Source organism: Salvelinus alpinus, chromosome 10, assembly GCF_045679555.1.
Source record: "Salvelinus alpinus chromosome 10, SLU_Salpinus.1, whole genome shotgun sequence".
Classification (NCBI taxonomy): Eukaryota; Metazoa; Chordata; class Actinopteri; order Salmoniformes; family Salmonidae; genus Salvelinus; species Salvelinus alpinus.
The window spans coordinates 17,615,231-17,639,750 of NC_092095.1; the positions used below are offsets into that span (position 1 = coordinate 17,615,231).

The following is a 24,520-nucleotide window of genomic DNA, read 5'->3' on the forward strand; positions in this document are numbered from 1 at the left end:
CACACACACACACACACACACACACACACACACACACACACACACACACACACACACACACACACACACACACACACACACACACACACACCTGACCCATTTCCCATAGATGCTCAGCAACACACAGACAGGATTCACCTGATTCTTCTGACTGTAGAGCCAAAATACCCAGCTAACAATTCTAGGGAGAGAGAACGTTTTTGTAATTTTACCCATAATGTTCCCTTAATGTTTGAGTGTTCAGTTTTCCATTAGTTCGGGTAATTTTTTGATTTGATTTATTTAACCTTTATTTAATTAGGCAAGTCAGTTAAGAACAAATTCTTATTTACAATGACGGCCTACCCCGGCCAAACCATAACCCGGACGACGCTGGGGCAATTATGCGCCGCCCTATGTTTAACTTTGTAAAACAATATTTGGAAGTTGATGAAATATTTTGGTAGCCTACAGCACAGTCTTTTCAGCAGTAGCCATTTGCTTTCCAACCTGTGTTTTCCCTCGATTGTATTTGAAATATTGCAAAAGGCCTGTTTAGTCTGCATGCTGTTTTTTCACTGACAGATTTGCCGTGTGTTCCCGATTGTAGGCTATTCCTTGTTATTGGGCTACAATCCACAGCTAGGCTATTTAAAAAATAAGCTAATGATCCTCTGTGTCTAAATTATAGGCCTTCTCATGATGTAGTAGTCTATTCTGAATTATTTAATTTATTTCTGAACAGACACCAGTAATTATATAACTTTGGCAAATGCATTTCAATGTATCAGGGTTGCTGCAGTTCCTCCAGAACCCTTCAAACAGCTATGACTCTATAAGGAAATAAATGATGAAGTGCACCTCTGGAGAGATGAGAGTTGCCGGCTCATGTCTATCAGAGCAGAGGGAGAGAGATCATAGAAAGTGAATCTCATTCTGTTCTGTCGGGATCCAGCTCAAATTAAGCACTGCATATACCATGTAGAACAAATGTGTCTCTGATAAGGAATCACATCTGCTCTCTTCATTGGATTTCTATCTGGAACATTCCTCATTTGTTGCTTCTGATAGAAACATGGCCCAGGAGGTAGCGTTTCTTCTAATAGAAACATGGCCCAGGTGGTAGCGTTTCTTCTGATAGAAACATGGCCCAGGAGGTAGTGTTTCTTCTAATAGAAACATGGCCCAGGTGGTAGCGTTTCTTCTAATAGAAATTATGGCCCAGGAGGTAGCGTTGCTTCTGATAGAAACATGGCCCAGGAGGTAGCGTTGGTTCTGATAGAAACATGGCCCAGGTGGTAGCTTTGCTTCTGATAGAAACATGGCCCAGGTGGTAGCGTTGCTTCTGATAGAAACATGGCCCAGGAGGTAGCGTTGCTTCTGATAGGAACATGGCCCAGGTGGTAGCGTTGCTTCTGATAGAAACATGGCCCAGGTGGTAGCGTTGCTTCTGATAGAAACATGGCCCAGGTGGTAGCGTTGCTTCTGATAGGAACATGGCCCAGGTGGTAGCGTTTCTTCTGATAGAAACATACCCAGAACATGGTTACCATATACTGTATATTTACAGTAGCATGTCTGTACTTTCTCACATTTGCCATTTAAACAATGATGATGCCAGTTATAACAAATCAATACACAACACGTTTTAATGTGGAAAAAATACTAATTGCAACAGAAGCACTTGGGACCAGTAACAGAGTAATATAACGAGTTACTGTCTTCAAATATAGTAATATTATTACATTTACCTTTTCAAGTAAGCTGTATATTACTTTCAGAAGCATATCTCTACCGGTGTGTTTAAAGCTTTGTCTCATGCTAATGGAATTCATGCAGTAGGTTAACTCGCTTCCAATAGGCTATTGTAAAGTTGAAAATCAAAGAAAGATGGCCTCCTTGTTGTTACCCCGCTTAACCTTTCCAAGTGGAAATGCTCCCATTATTTTGAGTTCATTGAGGAGAAAGAGAACAACATTTTAGTCAAATGCAAACACCCCATCAAACCTGAAAAAGCATCTGGAGGTCGTGCACAAAGCCAAAGTTCCAGAAATGCATGAAAGAGGAGAAATCTTTAGACATTATGGTAATAAAGATGGATAAATAATATTTCCATGTTCTGTGTATGTTTGGTGGGATATTGATGGAATATTTTCCTAACCCACAGAAAACTGGACACATGAATGTTCTTGCAGCGTTCTCATTTAACATGTCTAGAACATTCCTATCTTATGTCCTTAGAAACATGGCAACTACGTTCTATGTATGTTTGGTGGGACATTGATGGAATATTCTCCTAAACCACAGAAAACTGGACACATGAAATGTGTCTAGAACATTCATTCCTTAAGTTCTGAGAACATGCTAACCACGTTCTGGGTAAGTTCTATTTGACATTAAGGGAATGGTCTCTTGGAAACATTCCTTGCATATCGCTGGAACATTCCTATGACCTAATGAGACTCTTAAGGGAACATTCTCTAAAGTTGTGGGAACGTTTGTTGTTAGCTGGGTATCAACTATTCTAAGAGACCAGTCTTGATTTGAAATATGAATCATATTTGGGATTAGTTGAGAAAGATCGATAAACCACAGTTTGTCTACATCTGGTCTCATACTTACACATACAATTCTGAATGAGTCTCCAGCTCTCTAGGAATATGAAGGTCTGTCTCACACACACAGCCGTGCACCCACACACACTTATAAACATGCATGATTTCTGAAAGTCCATTAGTAGCCTATAGATGACAAATGTTGCCGGGTCAATTAGTCTACTCACCGTAAGTAAAAGGCAGAGCGTGAGGAGCAGGCGACCGACCCGTGACCGCTCCATGGTAGCAGGCAGCACAAAGCTGGTAGTAGGCTACTCCGATGTGCACCGTGGGGGTCTTGTCTCACCCAGCGGAACTCATGTGGTCACTCTTACGGCGTAGCACGAGGGCAGAGCCCAGGGAATATTTCAACCTGAAAAACTCACATCCATAATGTTTATAAATCTGTTGGTGTTGGCGAAGAAAATAACAACAGTTTGTAAATGCAAAAATAAAACATCCAAACAGCTGTTGGTAGGCTACAGGTATGGAGAGAAAGAAGGAAAAAGAGAAAAACAGGGAGACTAAGAAAAATAAAGAGATGACTGGAAAGGTGGAGAGGCAGTTGGGGCCAAAGAAGCTGTGAGGGCGGTTTGTAACAACAGATCTCTCCTCCCTATGAACTTATGGCACTGGGTGCGGCTCCCATCACCTCTGTCCATCAGCCTCGATCCACACCTTTCTGCTAAATTAAATACAATTAGAGTTGGATAAATGTAGATAAACTAAGATTTTTTTCACCAGGATTTACACAGGATTTACTACCTTCTACATCAAAATCTTCAATCCAAATTCAAATTACATTCCTAAAACCTTGATTTTGGACTAATTTCCTGAATGGATTACTACCAAGGATTATCAAGAAAAAACTTTAACAAACCAAAACCTGCAGAAGAAACACAGCGGAACCAGGAAATACCATCAACACAAGACTGAGTGAGTAATATTCAGTAATCTCTAGGTCATTTTCTTATATAAAGCTAAGTAAATAGGCTACTAAGCTACCAAGCTGCTAGGACAGAACTGACCTGGCTGCAACTTCAATTAGCACTGAAGTGTGAAGTGAGATGTGTGAAAACTCTGGCAGGAGAGTTTCACAGCCTCCCCCACCCAAATGCAGAGGCCTTCTAAGTCCATGGCATATCCCTGTGCAGATGTCATCACAGTACAGTACACCTTCGATATAAAAAATATCAGTGTACAGAATATGTACAAAAACAAGCTCCTCAAGGACAATCCAGAGACCCTATTTGCTGACTGCTACAAAGAGGGGTACGTAAGCAACTTAATTTTCCACACAGACCATCCCCTGGCATGGTACAGTGCTATAAGAGCACACTACCCCTATGTCAAGAGAGAGGGTATTGTCCCAGGGTGGAAACTCAATACTAGACATTGAGGAAATTGAAACAACCTCTACTGAGGTGAGAGAACTTAAAGAGGAGAGAGAGAAACACATGGCACAGCTAACAGCAGTGAAGGAGGAAGGAGAGAAACACATGGCACAGCTAACAGCAGTGAAGGAGGAAGGAGAGAAACACATGGCACAGCTAACAGCAGTGAAGGAGGAAGGAGAGAAACACATGGTACAGCTAACAGCAGTGAAGGAGGAAGGAGAAAAACACATGGCACAGCTAACAGCAGTGAAGGAGGAAGGAGAGAAACACATGGTACAGCTAACAGCAGTGAAGGAGGAAGGAGAAAAACACATGGCACAGCTAACAGCAGTGAAGGAGGAGAGACAGAAACACATGGCACAGCTAACAGCATGCTAATTTAACATAGAGCAGACCTAACCCACTCTATTAAAATAGTCAAAACAGGAACATTTTACATCTGGCTAGAAATTAACAAGAAAATGATCTCAACAGAAAAACGTGTCCTCGTGTTCTACCTACTGTATATTCCTCAAATAGAATTCCCATACTGAAACGATGACAGCTTCTCCATCCTACTGTATATTACTACAATAGAATCCCCATACTGAAACGATGACAGCTTCTCCATCCTACTGTATATTACTCCAATAGAATCCCCATACTGAAACGATGACAGCTTCTCCATCCTACTGTATATTACTCCAATAGAATCCCCATACTGAAACGATGACAGCTTCTCCATCCTACTGTATATTACTCCAATAGAATCCCCATACTGAAACGATGACAGCTTCTCCATCCTACTGTATATTCCTCCAATAGAATCCCCATACTGAAACGATGACAGCTTCTCCATCCTACTGTATATTACTACAATAGAATCCCCATACTGAAACGATGACAGCTTCTCCATCCTACTGTATATTACTACAATAGAATCCCCATACTGAAACGATGACAGCTTCTCCATCCTACTGTATATTCCTCCAATAGAATCCCCATACTGAAACGATGACAGCTTCTCCATCCTACTGTATATTACTACAATAGAATCCCCATACTGAAACGATGACAGCTTCTCCATCCTACTGTATATTACTCCAATAGAATCCCCATACTGAAACGATGACAGCTTCTCCATCCTACTGTATATTCCTCCAATAGAATCCCCATACTGAAACGATGACAGCTTCTCCATCCTACTGTATATTACTCCTCATACTGAAATGAGGACATGTCACAACTTCTGCCGAAGTCGGTTCCTCTCCTTGTTCGGGCGGTGTTCGGCGGTCGATGTCACCGATCTTCTAGCCATCGCCGATTCATTTTCCATTTGTTTTGTCTTGTTTTCATTTCCCTCATTACCTGTTGTGTATTTAACCCTCTGTTCCCCCCATGTCTTTGTGTGATATTGTTTGTTGTAAGTGCTTGTGCACATGTTGACTGGTGCGCGTCAGGTTTTGTACCCAAGTTGTTATTTTCTTGATGCCGTTGGTTTTGGAATTAAATTGCTCCGGCTATTAGCTAGTTCTGCTCTCCTGCGTCTGACTTCCCTGCCACCAGTTACGCACCCCGTACAGGACAGCTTCTCCATTCTACTGTATATCCCTCCAATAGTATCCCCATACCTTAACGAGGACAGCTTCTTCATTCTAGAGGGGGAGATCAACCATTTCCAGGTCCAGGGACTTGTACTAGTTTGTGGCGACCTAAATGCCAGAACTGGATAAGAACCTGACACTCTCAGCTCACAGGGGGACAAACACCTACCTGGCGGTGACAGTATTCCCTCCCAAATATGCCCCCCTAGACACAGCTATGACAAAACAACCAACAAAAACAGGTCACAACTCCGGCAGCTCTGTCACATGCTGAGTCTGTACATAGTCAATGGTAGGCTTTGAGGAGACTCCTATGGTAGGTACACCTACAACTCATTCCTTGGCAGTAGTAGTGTAGATTACTTTATCACTGACATCAACCCAGAGTCTCCCAGAGCATTCACAGTCAGCCCACTAACACCCCTGTCAGATCACAGCAAATTCCCAATCTACTTGAACAGAGCAATACTCATGAGACATCAAAGCCAAAGGAACTGCACAGTATTAAGAAATACTATAGATGGAAGGAAAGTAGTGTAGAAACCTACCAAAAAACAATTAGGCAACAACAAATTCAAGCCTTTTTAGACAACTTCCTGGACAAAACGTTTCACTGTAATAGTGAAGGTGTAAACTTGATAGTAGAAATGCTAAACAGTATATTTGACCTTTCAGCTTCCCTATCAAATCTAAAAATGGCAAACAAACAACCTAAGAAAATGAAAAACAACAACAAATGGTTGTTTGTTGTTGTTCAATCAGCCTGACTAACCGGTGTCTGTATGTAGCCTCACTACTTTTATAGCCTCACTACTGTATATAGCCTCGCTACTGTTATTTTCACTGTCTTTTTTACTGTTGTTTTTATTTCTTTACTTACATATTGTTCACCTAATACCTTTTTTGCACTATTGGTTAGAGCCTGTAAGTAAGCATTTCACTGTAAGGTCTACACCTGTTGTATTCGGCACACGTGACAAATAAACTTTGATTTGATTTGAAACGGTTTGATGAATAATGCAAAAACCTAAGAAAGAAATTGAGAACAAAGAGACCCAGGAAAGAAAGTCCCAGAAAACATGAGTCTACGCCTTCACTATGGTGAAACACTAAAACAATACAGAAATACACAACAGAAAAAGAAGGAACAGCACTTCTGGGAAAATTGGAACACACTTAACAAACAACAACACTAAGTTATTTATGAAAAATGGAGATGCATGGATAAACCACTTCTCCAATCTTTTGGCTCTATAACAAAGAACAAAGAACAAACAGCAAAAACACATACATGACCAATTACAAATCTTAGAATCAGCTATTAAAGACTAGCAGAACCCACTGGACTCTCCAATTACATTGAATGAACTACAGGACAAAATATAAACCCTCTGACCCAAAAAGGCCTGTGGTGTTGATGGTATACTCAATGAAATGATAAAATATACATACCACAATTTTAAATTGGCTATACTTAAACTCTTTAACATCATCCCCAATATCTGGCATCTTCCCCAATATTTGAAACCAAGGACTGATCACCACAATTCACCTAAGTGGAGACAAATTTGACCCCAATAACTACCGTGGGTTATGCGTCAACAGCAACCATGGGAAAATCATCTGCATATCATTAACAGCAGACTTGTACATTTCCTCAGTGAAAACAATGTACTGAGCAAACGTCAAACTGGCTTTTTACCAAATTACCGTACGACAGACCACATATTCACCCTGCACATCTTAATTGACAAACAAACAAACCAAAACAAAGGCAAAGTCTTCTCATGCTTTGTTGATTTCAAAAAGCTTTTGACTCAATTTGGCATGAGGGTCTGCCATACAAATTGATGGAAAGAGCCGTTGTCGGAAAAACATACAACATTATAAAATACATGTACACAAACAACAAGTGTGTGGTTAAAATTGGCAAAAAACACACACATTTCTTTCCACCGGGCCTTAGGGTGAGACAGCGATGCAGCTTAAGCCCCACCCTCTTCAACATGTATATCAAATTGGCAAAGGCACTAGAACAGTCTGCAGCACCCGGCCTCACCCTACTAGAATCTGAAGTCAAATGTCTACTGTTTGCTGATGATCTGGTGCTTCTGTCCCCAACCAAGGAGGGCCTACAGCAGCACCTAGATCTTCTGCACAGATTCTGTCAGACCTGGGCCCTGACAGTAGATCTCAGTAAGACAAAAATAATGGTTCCAAAAAAGGTCCAGTCGCCAGGACAACGAATACAAATTCCAAATAGACACCGTGGCACTTGAGCAAACAAAAAACTACACATACCTCGGCCTAAACATCAGCGCCACAGGTAACTTCCACAAAGCTGTGAACGATCTGAGAGACAAGAAGAGTGTTCTATGTCATCAAAAGGAACATCAAATTTGACATCGCAATTATGATCTGGCTAAAAATACTTGAATCAGTTATAGAACCCATTACCCTTTATGGTTGTGAGATCTGGGGTCCACTCACCAACCAATAATTCACAAAATGGGACAAACACCAAATTGAGACTGCATGCAGAATTCTGCGAAAATATCCTCTGTGTACAACATAAAAAAACAAATAATGCATGCAGAGCAGAATTCGGCCGATACTCACACATATTTTCAATCCAGAGAGGAGCCGCTAAATACTACAACCACCTAAAAGGGAGCGATTCCCAAACCTTTCATAACAAAGCCACCGCCTACAGAGAGATGAATTAACCTAGAGAAGAGTCCCACAAGCAAGCTGGTCCTGGGGCTCTGTACACAAACAGACCCCACAGAGCCCCAGGACAGCAACCCAACCAAATCATGAGAAAACAAAAAGAGACTTACTTGACACATTGGAAAGAATTGACCAAAAACAGAACAAACTGGAATGCAATTTGGCCCTCAACTGAGAGTACACAGTGGCAGATTACTTGACTACTGTCGCAGACCAAAAATTAAGGAAAGCTTTGACCATGTACAGACTCAGTGAGCATAGCCTTGCTATTCAGAGGCCGCCATAGGCAGACCATACTCTCAAGAGAAGACAGGCTATGTGCACACTGCCCACAAAATGAGGTGGAAACTGAGCTGCACTTCCTAACCTCCTGCCAAATGTATGATTCCATATTAGAGACACATATTTCCCTCAGATTACACAGACCTACAAAGAATTTAAAAACAAATCCAATTTTGATAAACTCCCATATCTGTTGGGTGAAATACCACAGTGTTCCATCAGAGCAGCAATTTTTGTGACATTTACATTACATTTAAGTCATTTAGCAGACGCTCTTATCCACCTGTTGCTACAAGAAAAGGGCAACCAGTGAAGAACAAACACCATTGTAAATACAACCCATATTTATGTTTCTTTATTTTCCCTTTTGTACTTTAACAATTTGCACATCATTATAACACTGTACATAGCCATAATATGATGTTTGAAATGTGTCTATTCTTCTGAAACTCGTGAGTTTAATGTTTACTGTACATTTTTTGTTGATTATTTCACTTTTGTTTATTATCTATTTAAATTGCTTTTGCAATGTAAACATATGTTTCCCATGCTAATAAAGCCCTTTGAAATGAATTGAAAATTGAGAGAGAACAAGAGAGACAGAGTGAGTGAGTGAGTGAGTGAGTGAGTGAGTGAGTGTGTGAGTGAGTGAGTGAGTGAGTGAGTGAGTGAGTGAGTGAGTGAGTGAGTGAGTGAGTGAGTGAGTGAGTGAGTGAGTGAGTGAGTGAGTGAGTGAGTGAGAGAGAGAGAGAGAGAGAGAGACCGAGAGACCGAGAGACCGAGAGACCGAGAGAGAGAGAGTCAGATCTGAGTACTCTAAAAGTAATTTAGTTTGTTAGGACTAGTACTAAGAGGTATGAGTTGAGTGTCAGAGTGAAGGACATGTAGCCTAGGCCGATACTACCTGGGCGGTCATTTCTCCCTCTACCCCCTTCAGCTCACAGCACCATCACAGTGAACTCTAGTGGCCGTCACCTGAACTACACTCTACATGCTTGTAGCCTTAGGAACCAGATATGTCCCAGCACAGGTACTCTGATGAATTCCTGTAAGGAGAAGAGAGGAGAGAGAAGGAGGAGAGGATAGAAGAGAGGGAGAGAAAGATAGAAGAGGGGGTGAAGAGAAGAACAAAGAAAGGGAGAGGGGAAGAGAGTAGATTGAGAGGAGAGAACAGGATAGAGTGAAAATAGGAGAAGGAGAGGGGAGAGGGGAAAAGGAAGAGAGCTGGACATTCCAGTGATAAACCCATCTCAGCTGTGCTCTGTCAACCTCACATATCATTCAGTCATTTTCGAGTTTAATGTGATGATGAAGAATGATTTTATACCATAACAACATTCGTATGACTTTGAGAAAGAGAGATTGAGAGAGAGAGAGACACAGGGAGAGAGAGAGAGAAAAAAAGAGTAAGAGAAAGAGAGAGAGATTGAGAATAAGGCTGGGGTTAGGGTTAAGGGAAATTATTCAGTCTTAGGCAAGGTTACTCATTACACAACCACTTTTGTCACATAAAGTCCCTGGAGGGTTTAATGACCTGAGAGGGTAAAAAAAAGGAGTCATGGTATTGCCTATGAAGGGAGAGTGGATAAAAGGAGACAGAGAAAGAGAGAGAGAGAAAGGAAGAGAAAGACAAGATGGAGAGTGTTTTGACTTGACTTTAACATTAATCAGCAGAATGCTATTTATCTAATTAACTAACTGTTTTTAAAAGTTACCTGATAGGATCTGGGGGCACCACGAGAGCGGTTCATTAAAGAGATACCATCTCTTGAATTAATTTCTTTGGGACAGGGGGGTAGTATTGAGTAGCTTGGATAAAAAGGTGCCCAGAGTAAACTACCTGCTACTCAGTCCTAAAAGCTAGAATATGCATATAATTAGTATATTTGGATAGACAACACTCTGAAGTTTCTAAAACTGTTTGAATGATGTCTATGAGTATAACAGAACTCATATGGCAGGCAAAAACCTGAGAAAAAATCCAACCAGGAAGTGGGAAATCTGAGGTTTGTAGTTTTTCAACTCTTTGCCTATCCAAGATACAGTGGAAATGGGGTCATATAGCACTTCCTAAGGCTTCCACTAGATGTCAACAGTCTTTAGAACCTTGTTGATGCTTCTACTGTGAAGGAGGGGGGAATGGGAGCTGAATGAGTCAGAGGTCTGGCAGAGTGTCATGAGCGTTCACGTGAGAGTTAGCTTGCGTTCCATTGCATTTCTACAGACAAAGGAATTCTCCGGTTGAAACATTATTGAAGATTTATGATAAAAACATCCTAAAGATTGATTCTATACATCGTTTGACATGTTTCTACTGACTGTAACGGAACTTTTTGACTTTTTGTTTGCTCGCTCCTCATGAATTTGGATTTGTGACCTAAACGCGCGAACAAAAAGGAGGTATTTGGACATAAATGATGGACTTTATCGAAGAAAACAAACATTTATTGTGGAACTGGGATTCCTGGGAGTGCATTCTGATGAAGATCATCAAAGGTTTATAAGCCAGCAGCATACCACCCTGCATACTGCTGCTGGCTTGCTTCTGAAGCTAAGCAGGGTTGGTCCTGGTCAGGCCCTGGATGGGAGACCAGATGCTGCTGAAGTGGTGTTGGAGGGCCAGTAGGAGGCACTCTTTCCTCTGGTCTAAACAAAGATCCCAATGCCCCAGGGCAGTGATTGGGGACACTGCTCTGTGTAGGGTGCTGTCTTTCGGATGGGACGTTAAACGGGTGTCCTGACTCTCTGAGGTCATTAAAGATCCCATGGCACTTATCGTAAGAGTAGGGGTGTTAACCCCAGTGTCCTGGCTAAATTCCCAATCTGGCCCTCAACCATCACGGTCACCTAATAATCCCCAGTTTACAATTGGCTCATTCATCCCCCTCCTCTCCCCTGTAACTATTCCCCAGGTTGTTGCTGCAAATGAGAATGTGTTCTCAGTCAACTTACCTGGTAAAATAATGGATAAATAAAAATAAAAAGGTAAGTGAATATTTATAATGCTATTTCTGACTTCTGTTGACTCCACAACATGGCAGGTACCTGTATGGCTTGTTTTTGTGTCTGAGTGCCGTACTCAGATTATTGCATGGTGTGCTTTTTCCGTAAAGTTTTTTGAAATCTGACACAGCGGTTGCATTAAGGAGAAGTGGATCTATAATTACATGTATAACACTTGTATTTTCATCAACATTTATGATGAGTATTTCTGTAAATTGATGTGGCTCTCTGCAAAATCACCGGATGTTTTGGAAGCATAACATTACTGACCATAACGCGCCAATGTAAACTGTGTTTTAATGTAAACTGTTCTGTGAGTGCCATCTGATGAAGATCATCAAAGGATAGTGATTAATTTAATCGCTATTTCTGACTTTTGTGAGGGCTCTCCTTGGCTGGAAAATGGCTTTATGGTTTTCTGTGACTAGGTGCTGACCTAACATAATCGTTTGGCGTGCTTTCGCCGTTAAACCTTTTTGAAATCGGACACTGTGGCTGGATTTACAACAAGTTTATCTTTAAAATGGTGGAAAATACTTGTATGTTTGAGGAATTTTAATTATTGGGATTTCTGTTGTTTTGAATTTGGCACCCTGCAATTTCACTGGCTGTTGTCGAGGTGGGACACTACCGTCCCACATATCCCAGGTTAACAAAAACACTTACATCATTTTTCATATTACATGCACAACCCATAGTATGGAAACTTCATCTACGTAGGTGGGTATACTTTCCAAGTTACGGTATTTCCGTTATAACATTTTTAATGGCATCACAAAATAACAAACAAAATGACATTAGTGTTCTATAGATCGCCTCTGACCATTCCCCATGTTCTACGTTAAAAATATTGTTCCAGTATTCGCTTTGAACATGGTAGAGTTTCAGCGGGACAAGGTCTGTTGAGACAAAGCACATTCCTTTGGTGAATTTTGAGAGCACAGGCCTGGATCTTCTCAGTTGATTTACAACAGGACGTGAGTTGTTAACCCCCACTAGTTCTTTCCTTCCCCCTCTGTGGGTGAGAGGGGGTCTGATTGAAGTTATTCATTGCAAACTGATGTGACCTATTTCAATTATCATAGACAGTCATGACAAGAGTGATAGTCTCAGAGCTTTGGAAGTGCCTGTCCAATGACAATCACATTTTCAAACTCATATTCTACCAACTCTTTCCCAAATTATTGCCTGAATTGGACCATTTTCCTGTCCTGCTCAGCATTCAAAATGTAACAAGTACTTTTAGGTGTCAGGGAAAATGTATGGAGTAAAAAGTATATCATTTTCTTTAGTAATGCAGTTAAGTAAAAGTAAAAGTTGTTAAAAAAATAAATAGTAAAGTACAGATACCCCAAAAAACGACTTAAGTAGTACTTTAAAGTATTTTTACTGAAGTACTTTACACCACTGGTCCTTTACTTGAAGTTGTAGCCAAAGCATAAATTAGACAAACCACTTGGTTGGGAGATATTGTAAAGATGTTTCCTAATTTATGATGTCCCATGAGATTTTCTGTTTTCACAGTTCCAGGTGAAAGCTATGAGCCTTTATTGATGTCACTTGTTAAATCCACCTCAATCAGTGCCTTTGAACAGGGTATGGTAGTAGGTGACAGGCGCACCGGTTTGAGTGTGTCAAGAACTACAACGCTGCTGGGTTTTTCACGCTCAACAGTTTCCCGTGTGTATCAAGAATGGTCCACTATCCAAAGGTTATCCAGTCAACTTGACACAACAGTGGGAAGCATTGGGGTCAACATGGGCCAGCATCCCTGTGAAACATTTTCGACACCTTTTAGAGTCCATGCCCTGACAAATTGAGAATGTTCTGAGGGCAAAAGGGGGTGTGCAACTCAATATTAGGAAGATGTTCATAATGTTTTGTGGACTGTGTATGCAATTGTATACAAATGTAAGCAAGGTTTGAAATTATTAGGTTTTAGTCCAATATCTATTTGGGCTTCTTGTGGTAAATTTGCAGTCTACAAGTTATATGTAATTATGCTCCGGCCCCTTGACTAACCACTCAATAAGAAACCCTGCCCTACTACTTCAGGTAAGGATTGGTAAAGGGAACTGATCCTAGAACTTGTGCAACTCCTTTCTCTTTCCACTGAGCACCACTCAAAGTATTTGAAGCAATAACAGCACACCAGACACGGCTTAACCAATCAAAGCACTTTATTGCACTGTATAGTGTGATGTTGAGCCAATGGCAGGCTCTTATAAAAGTGTCATTTTTATATTTTCATCATGTGTACAAAACAATCACACACACCTGTACCATACAAAATCAACACTATTTACACACAATACACGCACGCACGCGCACACGCACACACCCAAAATGCAGTCTCTCTCACCTCTCTCACCTCTCTAGTTTCCGTACCAGGCTTAACCCTACCTACAAGACTCCTCTCTCTCTAACACACAGTCAGGGGGCTCCCGAGAGGCGCAGCGGTCTAAGGCACTGCATCTCAGTGCTAGAGTAGTCACTACAGACCCTGGTTCAATTCCAGGCTGTATCACAACCGGCCGTGATTGGGAGTCCCATAGGGCGGCGCACAATTGACCCAGCATCGTCCGCGTTAGAGTTTGGCCGGGGTAGGCCGTCAATGTAAATAAGAATTTGTTCTTAACTGACATGCCTAGTTAAATAAAGGTTAAATAAAACATTTAAAAATAGTACCATCACCATTCTCTAGTACAGAATAACAAGCAAATAAATACGTCATGATATGTGTGTTTTTCATACATGGCATTATATTATAGCTCTGAGACAAAAGTAGCTGAAAACATGAATTAAAATGAGATGTGTTGTGATTATGATGATAAAACAAACTCAGGAGTCTGAATGTAAACAAATAGGTGCATTAGGTGCACCCCTACCTACACGTACGAATTGCCTCGACTGGCCCGCACATTGACTCGGTGCCGGTACCCCCTGTATATAGCCTTGTTATTGTTATGTCATTTTATTGTGTTACTTTTGATTTTATTTTTTACTTTCATTTATATTGTCATTTTTTTCTTAACTCTACTTCTTGAACTGCATTGTTGGTTAAGGGCTTGTAAGTAAGCATTTCATGGTAAGATCTACACCTTTTGTATTCAGCGCATGTAACAAATAAAATGTGATTTGATTTGATTAAAATTAGCAGGTTGGCATTTACTGTCATGAGTCTTGCCCTAGAGGCAGCTCTGCAGAGTGGTCACTAGCTGGAATAAAATCAGATTTTAAACCTTAACTCTAATCTTAACCACACTGCTAACCCTAATGCCTAACCCTCAACTTAAATTAAGCCCAAAAAAGCACATTTTTGATTTCATGAATTTTTACATTATAGACAATTTTGACTTCGCAGCTGGCCCATCTAGCAAAAACCACTCAGTTCTGCCTCTAGGACAATACTCATGGCAATAAACAGTAACATGAAATTATGTTTTTCACAGAAAAGTTGATAACATAGACTGATAACATAGACGATGCCATAAGTGATCATTTTATGACTGATAAATACATTTCTTCTAAACTCTTTTGTTTTCTCTTTGTTAGAACACTTTACTGTGGATGTTAGAACACTTTACTGTGGATGCGTCCCAAACGGGGGCTTCTTTTGTATATAGTGTCCTATTTATGATCATGGTCCCAACAGTGCACTTTAAAGGGAATAGGCTAACATTTCAAATGTATCTTGTGTTTCTGGTCCAGAGCTGGGCTTAACAACTCCTATTTTCCTCTGCTACTTACTGGGCTCTCTTAGCAGAATCACATATTACCATAATAAAATGCTTACAATGGTCAAACAATGTTGGATAGAAACAATTGTGTACTTCTAACAGGTTAACTTGGCATTTAGGAGTTAATTGGCTTTAGGAAACAAATCGTTAAGGATGTATGTGATTCTTATAAGAGGAGTGCACTGTATCACATTCATTCACGCGCACGCACGCACGCACGCACACGCACACACACACACACACCGCAGGTGGAGAAAGCTGTATAACAGGCCCTCAGTGTGTTTCAGTTCTCGCCGTATAGATAATTTTGTTTATGTACAATATTTATATTTATACACTAATCTGAACCCCCTGTCTTTTTCTGACAATATACTTTAATAACTTAATTTTTCATGTCTATTTCATTAAGATAACAGAAATGTTCAGAGATATTTTCTCTCTCTCCTAACAACCAGTGGTGTAGTCAGTACACAGTGTTCCTCTAAGGCTTTGTACAGCGACTTCCTGTCTAGGTGTCAGGTTTAACCGGGGGTGCAGAAACAGCCATACCTCCACCACAGCACAACTAAAGGATCAGACAACTGGCACCACACCATATGACCATGTGCAGATTCAAAAATACAGTACGTCTTGATTTGAAATTAACAACACCAGCGATATACACGCACGTACGCATACACACACATGCTAACACACACATCCCCCTCTCTTACATCCACCCACACCCCCACCCCCCCGGATGGGGCGGCTGGGTTACATGTTATAAGCCACGTAGATGGGGTCTAGCTGGTCCTGTAGGAAGCCGTCCCGGAGGTGCATGCGCTGCTTCTCCCCGCGAGAGTTGATGGGGATCACCCCGATGTCCGTTACCACGACGACCCCAACGATGAGGTAATGCTCTTCCAGCACCGCCTTGGTCACCATGGGAACCAGGTCCAGGGCTTCCTGCTCCGAGCCTTCTAGTTCCACCACAACTACCAGCAGGTTAGTCCAGGGAAACACCGCACTGTTGCACAACACACACACACGCACACACACACCCACACACACACAGATGAGTCATTTGGAACTATAGTGGTTCTACCTATATAAAGAAGAGAAATAGGAACAGCTTTTGTGTTGTTTCAGATGTTTAGTGACGTACCATTCCATGATGCTCTGGTGCGTCCTGATGACGGAGGTCTCGATGTCTATAGGATGATACCTCATCCCCCTCAGCTCCATGGCCTCCTCCAACGCGCCCACCACATACAGCGCATCATGTCTCTCTGGGGACGGAACACAGAGAAAGATGTGTGTGTATGTCTGTGCGCGAATAATGTGTGTCTGTATATGTTTTTGTGTGTGAGTTTGTGTGTGAGTTTGTGTGTGTGTATACCTCCGCTGGCATCAGTGAGTTCAGTACGTCGTAAGAAGCCCAGGTATCCGGTGCGAGCCCAGACGGTGGATGTGTCTCCGAAGCTGAGTCTGGAGGTGAAGTGATCAGACTGAAGGACCTCCTCTCCATAACCACTGTAATATCCACTGCCATTATGGGCACTGTGCACCCAGATCTAGAGAGGGGAGGGGCAGAGAGAGAGATTGAAATTATATTTAAATGATCTCTCTCTCTCTCTAGCATCTTTACTGGGGCAACATAAAATCCTGAAACAAGTTTATTAAATCAATCAGTTTGTGTGTCTGTATGCTGACCTCTCCTAGGTGGGAGTCTCCCAGGGGTCCCTTAGTCTCTGGGTTGGCGATGATGATGCGGACACCAGGTAGGATCTGAAACAGTAACCATAATTACATTACAATGCTTTCTTCTCCATGTAAAGCATATATGAGATATTCTGGTCTATCTGTAGAGAGCTGCAGCCGAACAACACAGTCGGGAACTCTAGAAGCTGAGTCTTACTGAACCACACAGGCATGAGCTCTAGAAACTGAGTCTTACTGAACCACACAGTTAGGAGCTCTAGAAGCTGAGTCTTACTGAACCACACAATCAGGAGCTCTAGAAGCTGAGTCTTACTGAACCACACAGTCAGGAGCTCTAGAAGCTGAGTCTTACTGAACCACACAGTCGAGAGCTCTATAAGCTGAGTCTTACTGAACCACACAGTCAGGAGCTCTAAAAGCTGAGTCTTACTGAACCACACAGTCAAGATATCTAGAAGCTGAGTCTTACTGAATCACACAGGCATGAGCTCTAGAAGCTGAGTCTTACTGAACCACACAGTTAGGAGCTCTAGAAGCTGAGTCTTACTGAACCACACAGTTAGGAGCTCTAGAAGCTGAGTCTTACTGAACCACACAGTCAGGAGCTCTAGAAGCTGAGTCTTACTGAACCACACAGTCAGGAGCTCTAGAAGCTGAGTCTTACTCAGTCTTAGTACACTCATGAAACTTTCTGACCCTAAATGTTCAAACATAACACAGGACCCACCTTTCCTGACTCCATGAGAGGGAGACTGTGAGGAGAACCTCTCTCCACCAACCGAACCCTGAGAGACAAACAAACTGTTATTCAAGTTAATTGGTTAATCTGATTGGTTGTTGCTGTGACTGACAGGCAGAAATACCTATCATGTCGCAGAGCTCTCATGTCCACGTAAACTGTAGTAGGGTCTGGTCCGGAGGTGCCCTGTAACCAATCACAGGACAGGGTGACCATGTTATCGCACACGCACACGCACGCACACACTCACACCCACTCAAAAACACATACACACAACAAACACATACAACAAACACACACACACAGCCTTACCTGCAGACAGATAGCCAGGTTGACCCTACAGCCGAATGCTGTGCTGACAGATCGGGGGTGCAGGCCCAGGTCTTTAAACAGCTTGGAGAAGGAGTGTGTTAGAGACATCCTGGGTCTCTCCTCTGCTACCACAACACACGCCCTCACACGGGACAGGTCCAGGCCCCGCGCCTGGAGAGGAAGAGGAGGAGAGAGGGGGAAGAGAAGAGAGGGAGGAAGAGAGGGGGAAGAAGAGAGGGAGGAAAGAGGGGAAGAGAGGGGGAAGAAGAGATGGAGGAGAGAGGGGGAAGAGAAGAGAGGGGAAGGAGAGGGGGAAGAGAAGCGAGGGGGGAAGAGAAGAGCGATGAGAGAGGGGGAAGAGAAGAGGGAGGAGAAAGGGGGAAGAGAACAGAGGGAGGAGAGAGGGGTGAAGAGAAGAGGGGGAGAGGAGGAGAGAGGGGGAAGAGAAGAGAGGGGAAAGAGGAGAGGGGGGAAAGAGGAGAGGGAAAGAGAGTGTATTACATATAAATACACAACATTTCAATCATTACCTCCCTCTCATCTATCATCCTACCTCCTCCCTCTCATCCGCCCTCTCATCCTCCCTCTCATCCTCCCTCTCATCTATCATCCTACCTCCTCCCTCTCACCCTCCCTCTCATCTGCCCTCTCATCTATCATCCTACCTCCTCCCTCTCATCCTCCCTCTCATCCTCCCTCTCATCCTCCCTCTCATCCTCCCTCTCATCTATCATCCTACCTCCTCCCTCTCATCCTCCCTCTCACCCTCCCATCTATCATCCTACCTCCTCCCTCTCATCCTCCCTCTCATCATACCTCTCATCTTCCCTCTCATCCTCCCTCCCTCTCACCCACCTTCACCCCACCTGCTGATGACTATATAAAGCTGCGGTTTGTTCCTTGATCTGTTCCTTTTGTGTGTCTCAGTCAGCTCCCAGTTTCCATGGCGATTTCCATGGCGAAAGTTAATCTCTTAAAATAAACCCTGTCTGTCCATCAGCAACCAATTAGACAACACCTCAGGCCACAAACACACCGTTTACTGAGTCAATTCAAAGACATTACAAAGAGCACTTTTAGTTCTCCCTGCATTTGAATTGTGTGTGTTTGTGGATGTGTGTAAGAGTTCTCATTCTCAGCCCGAACCCGATGGGGCCCGATGGCCGGGCCTCAAATTATCTGAATTGATTCGTGCCGGGCGGGTTTCAAGCTTGCCGTGTTACGAAATGAAAACTGTCTGTCTGCGCACCTATTGCTACTGCTCTCTGTCTCAGTAGCAGACACAAGCAGCGCCAAGACTGCAATATTGGCTGGGCCAGAGAAATTAGTGGCCATGATTAAACGTATTTTTCTGATCATTGAAATGTTTCAAATTGCAATACGAATAGACTAGAGTGCGTTCTGGAGAATGATGATCCACAAGACCCGACAACCAGCACATCTCAGAATGGCATCTGTTAAAGCAGATACATACAAACCCTATATGACTGCGCTGCTAATGTGCATTTGCTGGACCTTTGAAAGTAAACCCATAACTGATCCAAATGTCATTTCGGAATAAAACATGCATTGCATTGATTGGATCACGCACCGATCATTGACCACACACGGCTATTGCTTTCAATTAGTATAACGGTTGAATATGAATTTGGGAGTTTCAGTATAAGCAACAATTTCATACATGCCTTCAATTGCATTTATTCCAATATTGTCATCATTTAGTTGATGATAACTAAGGTCAGTTTTCCTCTCTCTGTTTCCTCACTTTGCTCCCGCCCGCCTCCGCCGCATTGTTCTCATCACCAGTTTAAATTAATATACTGTTTTCTAGAAATCAGGATTTTATTTCACGTTCAGTCTCATTGCATTTCTGTGATGTCAGACTGGTCCTGGGCTCGGGCTTCAACGGGGCTTGGGTAAGACTGGGCTCGAATTTTCAGGCCAGACGAGAACTCTAGCGTGTGTGCGATGGGAACTCTAGCATGTGTGCGATGGGAACTCTAGCGTGTGTGTGATGAGAACTCTGGCGTGTGTGTGATGAGAACTCTACCGTGTGTGTGATGAGAACTCTGGCGTGTGTGTGATGGGAACTCTAGCGTGTGTGCGATGGGAACTCTAGCGTGTGTGTGATGAGAACTCTGGCGTGTGTGTGATGAGAACTCTAGCGTGTGTGTGATGAGAACTCTGGCGTGTGTGTGATAAGAACTCTAGCGTGTGTACGATGGGAACTCTAGCGTGTGTGTGATGAGAACTCTAGCGTGTGTGTGATGAGAACTCTAGCGTGTGTGTACGATGAGAACTCTAGCGTGTGTGTACGATGAGAACTCTAGTGTGTGTGTGGTGAGAACTCTAGCACGTGTGTGATGAGAACTCTAGTGTGTGTGTACCTTCAGTGCATCTGTCTGCAGGCCCAGTCCTTTAGTGCAGAGCTCCATGACGCTGTAGGAACAGAAGGTGTCTCTGACTCGGAGCTGGCTGACAGCGAGCAGCCACAGGGCTGGGTTAGACTCCAACTCTACTGGAGGGATCAGGATCGACTGGTGGCCACTGTACACACTGGAGAGGTAGAGGTTAGAAAGGGAAGTCAGTTGTTGGACATTGAAACTGTTGTTGAATTGGTGTGTGTGTGTGTTCGTGAATGCGTGTCTCTGTGCATGTGCTACGGTGTGTGTGTGTGTACCTGCACAGACACCAGAGGACGAAGCCCAGGCCACAGTAGGGGTCGAGACAGATCGCTACCTCTCTGGAGGGATACAGTTCACACTGCAGCTTCACTGACCGACAGAAGGCTCCCACTGCATTATGGGACACCTACACACACACACACACACACACACACACACACACACACACACACACACACACACACACACACACACACACACACACACACACACACACACACACACACACACACACACACACACACACACACACACACACACACACACACACACACACACACACACACACAAACCATGTTAGCCACCAGAAAAAAGCAGGGGATAAGAGTCAGGGATGGAGGTCGGATGTTAGGGCTTAATGTTACCTGTACTCCAGCCAGCATGCCAGTAGTGGACACACTGAAGTCCAGGTAGAGTTAAAGGTCAGAACAGGGGTTAGGGGTCAGATGTTAGGGCTTAATATTACCTGTACTCCAGCCAGCATGCCAGTAGTGGACACACTGAAGTCCAGGTAGGGTTAAAGGTCAGAACAGGGGTTAGGGGTCCGATGTTAGGGCTTAATGTTACCTGTACTCCAGCCAGCATGCCAGTAGTGGACACACTGAAGTCCAGGTAGAGTTAAAGGTCAGAACAGGGGTTAGGGGTCCGATGTTAGGGCTTAATGTTACCTGTACTCCAGCCAGCATGCCAGTAGTGGACACACTGAAGTCCAGGTAGGGTTAAAGGTCAGAACAGGGGTTAGGGGTCAGATGTTAGGGCTTAATGTTACCTGTACTACAGTCAGCATGCCAGTAGTGGACACACTGAAGTCCAGGTAGAGTTAAAGGTCAGAACAGGGGTTAGGGGTCCGATGTTAGGGCTTAATGTTACCTGTACTCCAGCCAGCATGCCAGTAGTGGACACACTGAAGTCCAGGTAGGGTTAAAGGTCAGAACAGGGGTTAGGGGTCAGATGTTAGGGCTTAATGTTACCTGTACTCCAGCCAGCATGCCAGTAGTGGACACACTGAAGTCCAGGTAGGGTTAAAGGTCAGAACAGGGGTTAGGGGTCAGATGTTAGGGCTTAATGTTACCTGTACTCCAGCCAGCATGCCAGTAGTGGACACACTGAAGTCCAGGTAGGGTTAAAGGTCAGAACAGGGGTTAGGGGTCAGATGTTAGGGCTTAATGTTACCTGTACTCCAGCCAGCATGCCAGTAGTGGACACACTGAAGTCCAGGTAGGGTTAAAGGTCAGAACAGGGGTTAGGGGTCAGATGTTAGGGCTTAATGTTACCTGTACTCCAGCCAGCATGCCAGTAGTGGACACACTGAAGTCCAGGTAGGGTTAAAGGTCAGAACAGGGGTTAGGGGTCAGATGTTAGGGCTTAATGTTACCTGTACTCCAGCCAGCATGCCAGTAGTGGACACACTGAAGTCCAGGTAGGGTTAAAGGTCAGAACAGGGGTTAGGGGTCAGATGTTAGGGCTTAATGTTACCTGTACTCCAGCCAGCATGCCAGTAGTGGACACACTGAAGTCCAGGTAGGGTTAAAGGTCAGAACAGGGGTTAGGGGTCAGATGTTAGGGCTTAATGTTACCTGTACTCCAGCCAGCATGCCAGTAGTGGACACACTGAAGTCCAGGTAGGGTTAAAGGTCAGAACAGGGGTTAGGGGTCAGATTTTAGGGCTTAATGTTACCTGTACTCCAGCCAGCATGCCAGTAGTGGACACACTGAAGTCCAGGTAGGCCAAGGCATCAGGGTTACAGGGCTTATACAGCGCTGGAGACTTCTTCTTTGGCAGGTCATCTGATAACACAATAATATTCAGTTAGAGACAGACTCTCTAGAGACAGCAGGAGCGGTAGAGATACTCTGAATGATCGGCTATGAAAAGCCAATTGACATTTACTCCTGAGGTGCTGACCTGTTGCACCCTCGACAACCACTGTGATTATTATTATTTGACCCTGCTGGTCATCTATGAACATTTGAACATCTTGGCCATGTTCTGTTATAATCTCCACCCTGCACAGTCAAAAGAGGACTGGCCACCCCTTATATCCTGGTTCCTCTCTAGGTTTCTTCCTAGGTTTTGGCCTTTCTAGGGAGTTTTTCCTAGCCACCGTGCTTCTACACCTGCATTGCTTGCTGTTTGGGGTTTTAGGCTGGGTTTCTGTACAGCGCTTTGATATATCAGCTGATGTAAGAAGGGCTTATAAATACATTTGATTGGTTGATTGAGTTATACACCAGTACAAACATCCAGCTAACAGCCTGACAGATACAGTACAAACATCCAGCTAACAGCCTGACAGATACAGTACAAACATCCAGCTAACAGCCTGACAGATACAGTACAAACATCCAGCTAACAGCCTGACAGATACAGTACAAACATCCAGCTAACAGCCTGACAGATACAGTACAAACATCCAGCTAACAGCCTGACCGATACAATACATGTGGTCAGGGCTGACCTGTGTCCAGGACGGGAGGCCAGTTCCTGATGTCAACTGTGGCGACCGCCTCCTTGGACCGCAGCAGCTTACAGATGACCGCTGTGGTCATCACACAGGCCGAACGACTGACCTGGAGGGAGAGAGAGATAGATGCAGAGAGAGAGAGAGAGAGATACGTAGATGAAGGGAGAGAGAGAGATTGATGAAGAGAGAGAGAGCGATAGATAGATGAAGAGAGAGAGAGATGGAGAGAGAGAGATGAAGAGCGAGAGATAGAAGAAGAGAGAGAGAGAGAGAGAGATAGATGAATAGAGAGAGATGGAGAGAGATGAATAGAGCGAGAGAGAGAGATGAAGAGAGAGAGATATGAAGAGAGAGATAGATAGATGAAGAGAGAGAGAGAGATATGGAGAGAGAGATGAAGAGAGACAGGGAGATGGATGAAGAGAGAAAGGGAGATGGATGAAGAGAGAGAGGGATATGGATGAAGAGAGAGGGAGATACATAAAGAGAGAGAGGGAGATACATAAAGAGAGAGGGAGAGATACATGAAGAGAGGGAGACATGAAGAGAGATAGATGAAGAGAGAGAGAAATAGATGAAGAGAGAGAGATATATGAAGAGAGAGTGCAATAGATGACGAGAGAGAGATAGATGAAGAGAGAGAGGGAGATAGATGAAGAGAGAGAGGGAGAGAAATAGATGAAGAGAGAGAGTGCAATAGATGAAGAGAGAGAGAAATAGATGGAGAGAGAGGGAGATAGAGAGGGAGATAGATGAAGAGAGAGAGTGCAATAGATGAAGAGAGAGAGAAATAGATGGAGAGAGAGGGAGATAGATGAAGAGAGAGAGTGCAATAGATGAAGAGAGAGAGAGAGTGCAATAGATGACGAGAGAGAGAAATAGATGGAGAGAGAGGGAGATAGATGAAGAGAGAGAGAGGGAGATAGATGAAGAGAGAGAGAGGGAGATAGTTGAAGAGAGAGAGATAGATGACGAGAGAGAGATAGAGATGAAGAGAGAGAGAGTGCAATGGATGAAGAGAGTGAGAGAGAGAGAGAGATGAAGATGGAGAGAGATGAAGAGAGAGAGAGAGAGATGAAGAGAGAGAGAGAGATGAAGAGAGAGAGGGAGATGGATGAAGAGAGAAAGGGAGATGGATGAAGAGAGAGAGGGAGATACATAAAGAGAGAGGGAGAGATACATGAAGAGAGGGAGACATGAAGAGAGAGAGAGATAGATGAAGAGAGAGAGAGATAGATGAAGAGAGAGAGGGAGATAGATAGATGAAGAGAGAGAGGGAGATAGATGAAGAGAGAGAGATAGATGAAGAGA

At 43.4% G+C, this 24,520-nt stretch overlaps 2 protein-coding genes across 4 annotated transcripts in view; both read right to left on the reverse strand.

Moving 5' to 3' along the window:
* LOC139531584 (vasoactive intestinal polypeptide receptor 2-like) overlaps positions 1–3,541 on the reverse strand; it is an 18,092-nt gene extending 14,551 nt beyond the window's left edge. The window contains exon 1 of the mRNA XM_071328167.1: positions 2,762–3,541. Coding sequence (XP_071184268.1) covers positions 2,762–2,815 — 54 coding nt within the window. The 5' untranslated portion in view covers positions 2,816–3,541. The remainder of the gene's footprint in view (positions 1–2,761) is intronic.
* Positions 3,542–13,730: 10,189 nt separating this feature from the next.
* Positions 13,731–24,520, reverse strand: part of LOC139531586 (disco-interacting protein 2 homolog C-like) — a 32,388-nt gene continuing 21,598 nt past the window's right edge. For all 3 annotated transcript variants that reach the window (XM_071328169.1, XM_071328170.1, XM_071328168.1), the window contains 11 exons: positions 23,204–23,315; positions 22,423–22,532; positions 20,741–20,871; positions 20,448–20,616; positions 18,061–18,231; positions 17,873–17,934; positions 17,737–17,794; positions 17,001–17,075; positions 16,687–16,861; positions 16,453–16,576; positions 13,731–16,314 (listed from right to left, as the gene is read on the reverse strand). In XM_071328169.1, the coding sequence (XP_071184270.1) occupies positions 16,062–16,314; positions 16,453–16,576; positions 16,687–16,861; positions 17,001–17,075; positions 17,737–17,794; positions 17,873–17,934; positions 18,061–18,231; positions 20,448–20,616; positions 20,741–20,871; positions 22,423–22,532; positions 23,204–23,315 (1,440 nt within the window). In that variant the 3' untranslated portion in view covers positions 13,731–16,061. The remainder of the gene's footprint in view (positions 16,315–16,452; positions 16,577–16,686; positions 16,862–17,000; positions 17,076–17,736; positions 17,795–17,872; positions 17,935–18,060; positions 18,232–20,447; positions 20,617–20,740; positions 20,872–22,422; positions 22,533–23,203; positions 23,316–24,520) is intronic.